General features: G+C 43.0%; 1 protein-coding gene across 1 annotated transcript in view; it reads right to left on the reverse strand.

Moving 5' to 3' along the window:
• Positions 1-13,713, reverse strand: part of smpd3 (sphingomyelin phosphodiesterase 3) — a 74,411-nt gene that overhangs the window by 32,924 nt on the left and 27,774 nt on the right. The window contains exons 2-4 of the mRNA XM_069686772.1: positions 5,283-5,984; positions 2,696-2,947; positions 1,613-2,573 (exon numbers count right to left, since the gene is read on the reverse strand). Of these exons, the coding sequence (XP_069542873.1) occupies positions 1,613-2,573; positions 2,696-2,947; positions 5,283-5,584 (1,515 nt within the window). The 5' untranslated portion in view covers positions 5,585-5,984. The remainder of the gene's footprint in view (positions 1-1,612; positions 2,574-2,695; positions 2,948-5,282; positions 5,985-13,713) is intronic.

Raw genomic sequence — 13,713 nt, forward strand, 5'->3', positions numbered from 1 at the left:
CCACTGTTTGAGTTACAGAAGCTCTTCTGTTGGAACGGACCACACGGGCAAGCCTTCGCTCCCCATCCGCATCGTTGAGCCTTGGCCGCCCATGACCCTGTCACCGGTTTACAGGTTTTCCTTCCTTGGACCATTTTTGGTAGGTACTGACCACTGCAGACCGGGAACACTCCACAAGAGCTGCAGTTCTGGAGACGCTCTGACCCAGTCGTCTAGCCATCACAATTTGGCCCTTGTCAAAGACGCTCACAACCTTACACTTCCCCATTTTTTCCTGCTTCTAACACATCAACTTCGAGGACGAAATGTCCCACCCACTTTCAGGGGCCATTGTTTTGAGATAATCAAAGTTATTGACTTCACCTGTCAGTGGTCATAATGTTCTGGTCCAGCGTAATGTTGATAAATCGTTTAGGTATTTCATCCAGCAAAAAAGCAAACACAGCTTCTCATTTAGGAAGATTGGTTGGTTACAAATTGAACACAATCATGCCATTTGCTAACTTCCTGACTAACATGCCGAAGCCCTTGAAAACACACGACCACATGTATTTTTTTAAATCATTTTCCGCACAGCAGGCGGAGATGTGGAAAGCTTGTGAGTGTTCTATAATTACTATGGCGCGTGCTCTCACCATAATGACAGATGTGTTATGTCTGAATGGATGTGGGTGTAAGTTAAGTATGTTTACCAAGAACTGTCTGCAATTTGCTTACTCCCCATCAATTCAACATTGTAGCACAAGAGCAGCAAACATGTAATAAGTGGCGCTATGTACTGTACATGAACGCATCCAATGGGTTATGAAATAGAGCACACTTACACTTGTGTAGCAAAGTTTTTACAATATGAATAAAATGTTTTACAATATGATGCCTGTGCAGTACTACTGAGATCTATGGTAATTAATGCAGACAGCTGGCAGGTCATTTAAGCTCCGACTCTCTGTCTCTCTTTCATGTTCATACTCTCTTTCACAAATGTATAATAAGTTAATTTAGTACAAATAGACTCAATGGGCAGATTCAATTACTGCCTTGCCAATGTAACAGATAGATGACTAGATTAGCTTTCAGCTGAAATGGCACCATGCGGCGATCAGAGCAAAGACACATTTCTGCTTCAGGAGAAGCATAAAATTAGGCCCACTGTGACATTTTGTTCTAATTCTGCACAGCTGGAAATGAGGAGGAAATGTTCTTTTCATTGTTACTTTGACACTGTGAATAAAGACAGACTTTCTGACTTCAAAGACGCAAACAGTAAGGGTTCCAAGGTAAGGTTTTTGGAGGAACTTCCACTATGTTGAAGTACTTCCACTATGCATGTCTACATGTCATTTCATACCAACATAGGATCTGTCTTCCTGCATAAAGTGGTTAATGGATTCCATAGCTTAGTGTTAGTAAATGTCAGGGGATCCTCCCAGATTGCTTTTGATTGCAATGAGAGGTATAAAATTATCTCCCTCTGTTACTGTTGGGAGAACTGGAACATCTCTTATCTCTACCTAGAGAGTACAGTAAAAAACAATACCTACAAACTTATTTGCATGGTGCATTAGTACAGTAAAGTAAAGAAGAGGTAGAGAGGGTAATGTAAATTTCTGACCTTGGCAAACAGCACCCCCTTGGCTGCCAGTGCGTCCTCCCCTCTCCCGTTGGGGTAGCACTCGTACCGTGCATCCAGGATTGGGTAGCGGCTGGCCAGCATCAACCCACTGTTCAGGAATTTGAACCTTGAGCAGCATCCTTTCCAGCCATACCGGCCAACATCACTCAACACATAGGGGAAGTAGCGATGCAACTGTCGCCGGAGTCTAGTTACCGACCCGTGGTCAAACACTTCCTGCAGAGCCAGGAAATCCAAATTGGCAGGGAAAAAGGCAGAGATTTCGTGGTCGAATGACTCATCTCCATGGCGGCGTTTGCGTCCAGGACGCTTAAAGACTGACGTGCGAGGAACGTGAGAGAGTGTGTTGTTGGAGGATATCCCTATGCCACCATCACCGCCATGGTAGCGAGTGAGGGATTCCCTGGAGGCAGTCATGCTGCCTGTGTCTCCCCCCGCCTGCTCCCCTTGACGATGGTTCCCTGTCTCGGCCTCCTCCTCCTCAGGGTCTGGTTCTGGGGCACTGATGCTGATTTGAACCCCTGAGGTGTGAAGTGGGCAATCTGGGGATGGTTTTGGCTGGACCCCTTCTCCATGCATGGGGCAGTCATGATGGCTTTGGGCACTCTGTGCCCCTGTGGAATGCATGGGGCAGTCTGGAGCCTCCCCTGAGGTGTGGACTGGACAGTCTGAGCTGCCATTAGTCTCTGCATGGTGGAGGGGGCAGTCTTTTGTGGTGTCTGCTCCATCTGCGTGAAGGGGGCATTCAGAAGAGCCCTGGTCTCCTGCAGAATTGGAGTGAAGGGGGCAGTCGGTGGCACCTGAGGGGTGAATTGGGCACTCGGTGAGGGGTTCAGTTTCGGTGTCTGCTGGGCCATTGGTGGTATGCGTCTGGTCTGGGCGATGGTCTAAAGAGGAGGTACGGCGGAAACCTGTGGCAAGGCTACTGAAGGAAGCCGCACTGATGAATGGAACAGACAGAAAGAAAGTTTGTATTTGTTTGATTGACATTATGACAAGAATACATGCTTAAACTGCTGCTAAGACTTAAGCATAAGGAGACCTGGAGCTAGTTTTACTCACCTGATGGAGGTGTTGGTAGGTGAGTCGATGTAGATTTTAATCTGAGGCCGACTGGCACCATTGCGGATCCTCTTCCCCACCTCTCGGGCTCTCCTGTGGGTATCTGACAGGTTGTTGAACCTTGCCAGGGAGTCAGGCAGGAGGCATACGTTGGCACTGCAGAAACAGAAGCTTCTGCCCTGTGGCCTCCATTCTCCAATCCCAACACCTCCTGGTCCAGCCTGGCCCTGCTCAGGGTCGAGTTTGTCTGGTCTGAACAAGGTAACCAAAAAATACAATATCAAGTCAAACAAGGCCCTGGAGCTCCCAAATACCCCTCCATAATTCATTCAAAGTAAAAAGTCTGCCGGTTTTTTGGAAATATGCTTATTTTTGATGGGTTGGATGAGATAAATGACACCTCTTTAATGCTTGTAGCCTGGCATCATCAGACCAATTAACAAAGTTCACATAAGGCGTCTGGAACCTCTCAGTTCATACTCGAATTATTGGGAATTTTTACAACCGATGCAGACCAAAATGCTTATAGATACGCTACAACCAATCAGAGCAGTGTCATGTGTAAAACATCAGTAGGCTGCTAGGCTAGGTAGCTAATTCAATCGTTCAATATGTATGGCTTCAACACAATGCAGAGATGTTTGGCATGACATGATTTCATAGGCAACACATACCATTCGTACATTATGTGAACACGTGTCCAATTTGTTTAATATTGATGGCATAGTGGACTAAGAACATCCCAGATCAGTAGCAGACATCTTGGTAGTTTTTATAAAGACCTTAACTAAATAAGAACATGCTACATATTAGATATACAGATGTGATTGGTCGAACCTACACAAGGAAACCTGAATGGGAGGGGGGGAAAGTAATTTGAATGCTTGCAGGTTTGTCTGGTTCTGTAATTGACGTGCAATATCTGAAAAAACAACTATTTATGGTTTCATAGAGTTATGTGCTGGGCTGTCTCTTAGTTTGGTCACTGACTTCCTGACGTTACCCTCTTTAGATGAATTACAGATTGGGAAGTATGTTTTAAAAGTCGGTTTTATCAGCACCTAAGATCATCAATATCAGAGAAGAGGCCCCATGAAACCCCTAAATGTACAGGTTTGTTCTTGTTATGTCGTAAAATGGGAAGATTTAATTTTAATAACTCAATTTCTAACAGTTACTCGGGATATTCTCTGCACAAACTTTCTCTTTTATTTTCATATACTTGTCTTCTGTTGTATGTCACAAACATTGTTATTTAATTTCATGATGTTCTGACTGACTCAGACTCTATTCTGCTTCTGCTCTCACTCTCCTGGCTCCCTCCGCCAGGATCACCGCTCTTTGATTTTACACCATGAAAAATGGTGGGACCCATAAAATTCAATAGACCATTACCACACAAATGTGGGGGCAGCAGTATAATTACAGGAAACAAACACAAAAGGAAACTTCTATCACATTTTAAATAGTGTGCCACTCGGGTATCTGCTGAGGTACTGAAAGAGAATGCAGCTCTTCCACAGCAAACAGAGCCTAAAACTGTATTTCAAAGTTTGTGGTTATGGTGGTTTGCCACTTGAGAACTGGTTAGGTGTGGCAGCTGGCAGCCAGACCAATGAGAGACAAAAACTACAGAAGATAATGAATCCGTTTCCTGCTTCTTGAAATCTCCGAACCTGGTGAAGAACAGGCACTGTGGGTATAAAATGAGGCATGACTCTGCATCTGCATGGCCTATTTTTCTCCTATCCTAGTTTTGATGTTTTGTTTAGCAGAAAATTGAATGTGAAATAGACTTTTTACAAAACAGCCAGTATCAACATACGAAACACCAAACACAGCAATGAAGGCCAAGGAAATGGTATGTTTATATAAATGACTGATCACCTCATTCAAAATTATGTTGTAGAATATTTTTCCTCCTTTTAATTCTAATTTGAATTTCTTTCCCTAGTAATTCTCTCAAATAACCAAAGACATAAACACTTGTCTGCGGTCTCTCAGGATAATCACCAATCTATACTGTAGCAAATACAAAAAAGGCAACTTTATTCTGTTACTGTTACAGAAAAAGCGGTAATTAGATTACAGATACATTTATTAAAAATGCTCTATGACATCTGCCGTCACATTTCTAAACCGTCCGTCTGACCGTCGCTAACACCACGCATAGTGTGCACACGTTACGACACGTTACGACACATCATTTTGTATTCAAGGGAGAAAATGGGAGCAACATCACAGTATAGTGCAAGTTGTGCATGACGTTGTTTTTTTACAGAATACACTTAAGTAAGTAGGTAAGTATTGAAGTAATCTGAAAGTAACTGAAAGTAATCAGTTACTAGTTACTAAATAAGATTAAGGAGATAGTGTTACATTAGTTACATAATGAACCTTACTGGAAGTCAGAAGTCATGTAACATTGTCCCTGTTGACCTCAAGATGTGTTTTTATACAGATTATTAGTAACAGCAAATACATTTAAGAGAAACACAATGGACGCCCTGCAAATGAAATGTGCTCTCGCAGATTTTTAGGGTGATGTTAGTTTCATAGTGATTTAAACAGGGATGTGTTTACTGACCTGCGGTAGGTGTACAGGTAAGGCTGGCGGACCGCCTGCAGCGGAGCCCAGATGACGAAGCCCAGCAGAGCGAAGGGCAGGGAAGCGAAGACGAGCAGCAGGTACAGAGGAGCAGCTATCAGCACACACAGGGTGAGGAAAGAGCAGGGGTCCTGGGAGCGCCGTCGCTTCTCCAGCGAGGTGGCCACACAGGAGGCCAGGAGCCGGTCCAGGAGCCAGTAGCAGGGGAACACCAGGCTCCAGGACAGGCCATCCAGGAAGTGCAGACAGGCACTGGAGTACGGGGTGATGTGGAGGACCATCTCTTTTCTGTTTTCTCTCTCTTTCTACCTCTCTTTTACTTTCTCCGCACACACTCTGTCCACACCCACACACACACTTTTAACAAGCAAACACAAATCTGCTCCAGAGATCACATAAACATAAATAATAAGAAATCAATCAGATTCAAATGTAGACCCTCCCCCCTCCTTGCAGAGAGGTACACTACATGGTTTGTGTGACTTATATCTTCACAGTTAAGGTTGCCTCAGCCTCACTCCCCCTCCTCAGCAGCTGCAGCCTCTGCAGGGGGGGTGGAGGAGCACATTGTGGATGTAGGGGGTTTCCATGATGGGAGCTTTTCTGTTGGATCTATGATTGCGAAGACTCCAGCGACCTCGGAAGGGGGCGGCCATTAAACATCGCTGGTTCCCTAAGGACCTGGAGAAAGTGAGCAGATCGATAGAGGGAAAGAAGGAGGAAAGAGGGAGGGGGAGAGAGGGGAGAAAAAAGAGACAGAAAATCAGTGATGGACTCTGATGTAAGCATGCTGGGAGCTCATTGAACCTTGTAGGTTGCCTTATGTTTGTGGATGCATATTGAACATATGTTACTGTGTATGCGAGTGTGTCCACAGGAAACAACTACAGCTGTAGTCTGTCTGCTTCATTCTGTAGACAGATTTTCTTATACAAATTGTACCCAAATAAGAGAGTGGGGGACGACATGCAGCAAAGGGCAGAGGGCTGGAGTCGGGCCTGCAGCTGAGGCCTCAAGGATTGTAGCCTCTGTATACAGGGCGCCTGCTCTACTCACTGTGCTTAACCAGCGCCCTTAATGACATTTTCTTAATGTAGGGGATGGAGGTTTGGATATAATATATATTTGTAATATGAAGTAAAATGTTTGGTATTTTTTCTCACACTGTTTTCCTTTCGAATCAGGGCTGAAGGTATGAGCACAGTACTGGTGCGGGCAGCGTTAGTGACACAGCAGAGGGAGAGACTGGAAATCTTGCAGCTTAAATCGATCGCCAAATTGGGAGGGAGTGTTTGTCAGGTGGTTGGGGAGAATGACACATGTCAAGTGTAAAATCAGTGTAGCCCCAGTTGCCTGCCTGAACTAGCTTGCAGGCGTCGCCCCTTTAGCGTGCAAACTTCATAAATGTGGGAGCAGTTTTTATGTTTCTTGATTCCATAATGAAAATATAACTGGGATTAAAACGTTATAATATTTCATTTAAGTGCACGGGTGTTGCCTTTATTTCATTGACACAGGACGACACAGGAGCTCATTAATCCAGGATTGGAAGCAGCATAAGATGATAAATGGTCAGAAGAACGATGCCAATCAATAAGACACCAGCCGCTGCAGGATAACATATCCTCTGTCTTCCTGCCCACTAATGACTGAACCAGAATTTAAAGCCCTTAAATGCTCTTCAGTTGACTATAGCACCAACCCTCAATTCCACCAGCATGAATAAATAATGAACGGATGAATTGGCTCTTGTTAACAGCCGGAGGTTTTTAGGAAGACACAGAGACTTTGACCTCAGAGTAACCTCGGAGATCCCACAGGGACGAGCGGAGAACCTGCAGCGAGCTTTAAAGTTAACTCTGACGGAATCACTCAATAATCTATCGAAGCAGGCAGCTGGGACTCAACATATGTTCGCCCATTATTCTAACACATGCACGTCTCTCTTTAGATAATACTGAAGGTTAAAGGAAATGTCTGCAATTACACTGTTAAGCAACTGTACTTGTGTGTTACAACCATCAAAGAGCTTTTAGTGCTGCCTTTATCAAATCTACGACTGAATGGCTGTATAACTGCAGCTACAAATTAGCCCTATTAAAACAGGACAAGGCAGACAAATCATACATTCATTTTACACCCAGCGACTTCTATTGTTCTTTTTTTCTCTAAAAGACACAGTGTACCACTTTGTCACAAAATTAGACTCTATTGTTACATAAGCTGATCCTCTGAATAGCACGTCTATATCAGAATAACAGCAATCACGTCTCCTCTCTCCCTGTAATCTTCGTCTGTACAGTCCAAACCTTTCCGTTCAGTAGTGACTCATATTATGACAGAGCGTTGACACTGATCGACGTCTTAGTCTGCTGCTTGACACGCTGACCTGCTGACTCACAGGTATGCTGACTGACATGACTGCTGACTGTTCTACTGGCTGAACGGCTGTCTTTGGCAGATTAGCAGGTCTTGCTTGGGTCCAGACCTTTGAATCCACCAACTCCAACGAGCCGATTGTTTAGTCTTGCGTCATGCTCGCAGAGACAGATCTGAGTGACGTATTAGGGAAAGCAATTAGGTCAGCTTAGGGTGCTGTGGGACAGCTGGACTTTCACCCAGGAGGGTGGGGTTTGAGTCCCTGGGGAAACCAACAGTCCATCACATGATGTATTTTCTTAACTTAACCATGTATTTTTTTTGCCTAAACCTATAACCAAACAGTGTGTTTCATACTGACCGTGTGTTTAAAGTGTAATACAGAAGAGACAGAAACAGAAGTGTCTGTATTTGTTGACGTTGGTTGAGAACGCTGCTGCTGTCAAGTTTTTGTCAAGCTGTGTTTTGGCCCGGATATTAGAGTTTGTTTTTATTTTTACTCACTTCATTCCACTAGCAAAACCTGTGTGTTGCCAAGGCTTCAGTGTTGACTTAAAATGATGTTAGATTCAGGCGGATACGCCAGCTTCTCTTCCCCCTCTCCCACGGAAATCAGGAGGCAGTATCAGACTGAAGATGGAACAAAACAAGTTTACAGTTCGGTCTGATATCAGATCATAGCTGTTCCACAGATGGTACTTTTAACCCTGTAGACTCAGCCTCCCGGCAGTCTGTGATGTTATCATTAGGACTGAGGTCACGACCTTTGGCTACATAGGACTGTCATGGTAATGAGTTCAAAACACAGTCAATCTTTAGCATCCATTTAGCAAAAAAAAAGAGAGCTGATGAGGCAAAGACGAGTCAGTGAATTAATAACAGGAAGTAAACAGACGGCTGCATCCCCACATAAACTCACTTACTCCTCCGCTGCCTGGTAATTAAGATGTAAATTGCTGTTGTCCTCATTAAAAATAGCTCTCTGTTTCTGAGTTTCAACAGAAAACACCCAGCACATGGATAATTCAGGAGAAAAACACGACTGAAACGAACTTAATTTGGAATATTTTTGATATTTGAAACTTGTCTCCTTGTTGCTGAAGGGCACGTTTGTCACAGTTAACAGGAAACGGGGTCATCCAATGGTGGGTACAGATGAAGCTTGTTTTACTAGGACGAAAACACCTGTTTATTCAGAGAGATGCTTATTATACCAGAGATCAGTCTCTCACAGCGATAAACGACAGAAACACATTTCAAGCGAGAGGTTAAAAGAAACACATGATGCTGTTTTAATCACCAGCATGTTTGCATTATTCACATTTGTATCTAAAGGTTACCTACTGTAAAACTTTGTGTATAAGACACACATTATAAAGTATTGGCTCCCTTTGTTACCGTTCTAACTCTTGATTTTCCTCGCTGGCGGTCGCTTTCCTTTTTAGACTGTTTGCATCCGAGCGTTGAATTTGTTCCTTTTTCTTGGATTTTCACTTATTTTTGAAGTTGTATCTGTAGTCATCCATCTTTTCTTTGTTTGTTCAGCCATATTATTTTACTGTTTACTCGCAATGCTTACAGAAACCGAAAGTGCAGCCACTTGGCTCCACCTACACTGTCTGGCAGACCAACCACTGTTGCGTGATGGCAAATGCATCACTAACTGGGGGCTGCTTGTGATTTTTTCCGCGAATGTCACCACAGACACCCAGTCCTTAAACATATGATATACTGCTAATGCACAGGCTTTCATCAGTGAGCCATAGACTCCATCAGCGTTGTGTTACCTCATTCGGTGATGGATAGTGACTTGACAGACATTTATTTACAAGAAAAATTTTAAGATTATTACTTTAAGGTAATTGACCCAGACAATGGCGCTATAATCTATCTAAAGCTTCATCACAGACATGCGCCATCCTGATCGCCAGTGCAGCCGTCACTCTCACAACAATCAAGGTTACTTTAGGCTGAGCTCAACTACCGTATACCGGTAGCTAGCAGCAATGCCAACTTGACATGGTGAAAACAGATGGTAGGCTGTAATTTCTGTGTGTGTTTTGAATGTGTTTCAAATGAAAAAAAAATTGAAATAACACGTTTTTTAAAATAAATTTCCCTCTGGGATACCCCCCAAAACAGACTGCGTCTCATATTTCGGTGCACCTTATATTCCAGATTTTACGGTATAATTGGAATCTTTAAAAAAAAAATCCTGATACATTGTGAAATTTTCCAATTTAAAAAAAAACTTGAGTGTACCTTGAAGTAATCAAATAGTTCTAAATTGCGGAAAATTTGTTTTCTTACCTTGAGTAATTTGAGAGGATTGATTCAAATCTCTTGTCTGCACCTGAATACAAAGCAAGGGCCAGCAGGTAGAGGTCTATACAGGTCCCCATGGATCCTAGGACTTGGGTTATGGTACAGGTCGGGTCCCTTTGTCTAACCGAGGGTCTGTTTTGTTGTTATGTTTATTACCCAAGTGAATTTCATAAGAGCGGTGATCAGCGCTGATCATGACCGAAACACATAAACGCGACGTGTGTAACTTCAGATCAGATTGAAAGAGTGAAGCTAAGCTAAGCTAATTGCCAACTTTCTCCTGGGTAACAGCGAGCGGTTTGTACCTTTCAAATATAAGACTCAGAGAAACAGCGTAGTTGTGGAATGAGCAACAGTTTAGATGACAAAAACATGCTTTCATTATTACAGATTGGCTGCATCTCCCATCCTCTCTGGATGCCATTTAAAGACAGACAGCTCACCAAGATGATTGACAGGTGGTGGAGAATTACACCAGCCGACTGAAGGGGGAGAGACCCTTTAATTGCAGTAAAGGCTTTGCTCATTCTGCTTCTTTTATTGTGCCGTGTTAAATCCCGCAACACAAGTTAAAAACGTTTAAAGGCTTTTCAACAAGTCTGTTTCCTTTGATTCTTTGAAGATTTTCTTTTTGGAGCTGCAGACGCCGAGCCCAGAAAAACACCCGTCAATCACAGGTGATATATCAGGGAGCACAAACTGTCACACTAAGCCTTATCAGGGTAACGCAGCCATGCATAATTGATGCCCAAACACACTTATTGGCTCACAGGGAGAGAGTGAAAAACAGATTGACGGATAAAGAACCAAGAGAATGTCGGCATTTTGACATTCACGTGGCAAAAACATACAAACATACTCAGACAGAGATGAAAACAGCCCAGAGACAGAAGCATGCAGGTATTTACAGGTTTGTTGTCACAGAGAATCCTTGCGCTGAGGAGTGTGCTAATTAGAGCTGCTGTTACTGAGGTTTCACCAGAGGAAGCATGTCGACTAACAGAGACAAACACTGCGTCTGTAATTCCATATCCTGTTCAGAAGACGGGAACTTAAACCGTCTAACTCCGAGGTTTCTCACCATGCTCTATTTTCACTCACAGAATATCTTGGAAACAAACTTTTAATTTAATACCAGACTGCAGGCCAGAGACGAAGTTGGAGGTCAACTTACCAAGCAGTTGAGTCATTTTATTGATCAGTCTTTGCAGATATTTTATGGTTGTTTTGTGCTGCGGGACAGAGGGATATAAATTAAACCTTCCGGTCGCCAAGAAATGAGTGGGAGGAGAACTTTCCCTGCGGCGTTTTTTTTCCCCCTTTTGGACCCAATGAAACCAGACTTTAGTGATCTGCAGCAAGTTAGCCATGGTTAGCAACGAAGCTATTTTGCTAAAAGAGCTGCCTGCTGCTGCTTTAAATAAAGCTGATGAGAGATAACTGAACTAGAACTGCAGAAATGGATGATAATTCTGTGCATATGAATCCACTGTCCAAAAATATTGATTAGCAACACTTCAGGGGTGAAGAGAGGTGTCATTGTATAGCTAACACTGCTACACTGATTTTAGCATCTAGTTCAGTCTAAACTAAATGTTATATCTTGCTTATATGATATGATGATTATATATGAGATTAGGCAAATCAACAGCTGTATTCCTGTATAATCATATATTTAACAGACCGTTGACTAAATTAGTGTATTCAGTTCTCAGAGGTGCTAAAGTCTCTGTGAATATTTTTCTGAAGAGGCTTTTTAAAACTATTAATATTTTGTCAGCTGTGTGCCTCCTGTTATTAATCAATCCCCTGAGAGCGCCCTGTTTTAAATGATAGAGTTATTAAACTCACAGCTTGTGTCCAATATAAATGCAATATGATGAGTGGTGCTTTAATGAAAGAGCAGTGTGGGAGTGTGTCTCCTAATTACAAGTAAACAATGATGCTTCAAAATTGCCTTTCCCTCATTTACATAGATAATGAACAATGCGAATGAGACACAGTATAGTATATTTTGTGGGGAATAGAAACTTGTGGTGACAATATCAAGTTAAAATGTCCTTTTTTTTAGCTAGTGGACATAGCCAATAGTGAGGTGCATTAAATTTGAATTCTTTAAAATGTCCAGCAGGGGGACACTGCAGCGGTCTGATTGCATAGAAGTCTACCACAAGATGAGCCTACGTCTTCCTTTACTTACTACCTTAACATTTTTCTAATGAGGATATGGTCTCTCTCTCTAATCGCTAGTCAAGTCTACTTAATACAGCATGATGTTCATTTAGTAAATTATTCACATTAAGGGCTGCACAGTGGTGCAGTGGTAAGCACTGTTGCCGCACAGCTAGAAGGTTCCTCGTTTGAACCCCAGTTCGTCTTAAGTGGGCCTTTCTGTGTGGAGTTTGCATGTTCTCCCCGTGCATGCGTTGGTTCTCTCCGACTTCCTTACAGTCCAAAGACATGCTCATTACTATAATTGGTGACTCTAAATTGCCCGTAGGTATGGGTGTGAGCATCCAGTAAGTCCAGGGTGTACCCCGCCTCTGGCCCAATGAGAGTCCTTTTAGGGCGTGGCAACCTGTGATTAACAAGTCGCTACCATGACTATCAACCAGCATAGAGGCGTACCAATGAGTACCAATCATGTCGTCAAAATCTGAAACTTCTGGCTCCAAGAAACCCAAGATGCTGACGGCCAAAAATGTCAAACTCAAGACTTCATAACGGTAGCCCATAAATCAAAGAATGACATCAAAGTAGCTACTTCCACTTCTTATATACAATCACTATTTGTAAAAATGCAAGACTATCAATAAATATCTTCTGTTTTGGCAGGTAGGAAATAACGGTCTCCTGGGAGACAAACTATGCAACAACACAGCATTGAGGTACAGCATGAATAACACTTTCTAAGTTCTCTAAAAAGACACCCAAACACATCACATAATAGGATGCACAGCTCACTGTGAGGCTCGTTAGTTCACAGAAATCGACAACCAGGAAGTGAGTGATGAATGACTGTGTCATCTCGGGAACTGTAGTTTGTTAAAGTTTCCACACCTCTGCTTCAGAGAATTTCCCCCCGGGCCCCCTGATCGATACCGTCTGTCTGAATGAACAAGAGAAAAACTGTGTGTGAGTGTGCGTCTTCATAGCCAAAGGCTCGTGTGTGAGCCAATCAATAACATGTGTGTTTACTCTGTGAGCCTATTTGGGTGTGTATGACATCTGTGTATGTGTGCATGCACAACGTGTGAGACCAACACCATTGTGTGTTTGTTTATGTGAATGTGATGTGTGTGGGTGTGTTTGTCAGAACAAAGTAGTGCAGTAGCTGAATGGAGAATAGCCGTGATCAATGCCCTGCTTTGTTATGTAGGAGAGAGAGCAGCACACACACACACACACACAAACAAACAAACAAATACACACACACATCTAAGAAAAATATGATTGCTGTGTGATAAGACAAATACGACCATCTGGCAGAAAGTAAAATAGAGCTGGAGTGCACATCAGTGTTATTACTCCGCCTCTGCATCTGATGCATCTTTTCATTTTCCTCTCTGTCACTCTTTTGTCTCCTCTTTCTTCTTCTCTTTTCATTTCCTATCTCTGTTGTACTCCAGCGGCTTCTGCAGGACCAGCAGTAAATTCTGCAAGGGCCACATGTACTGTATACACACACACACACACACACACACAC

This window comes from Semicossyphus pulcher, unplaced genomic scaffold (genome assembly GCF_022749685.1).
Source record: "Semicossyphus pulcher isolate SPU_LCO1_2020_fin unplaced genomic scaffold, fSemPul1.0.p SCAF_8, whole genome shotgun sequence".
Classification (NCBI taxonomy): Eukaryota; Metazoa; Chordata; class Actinopteri; order Labriformes; family Labridae; genus Semicossyphus; species Semicossyphus pulcher.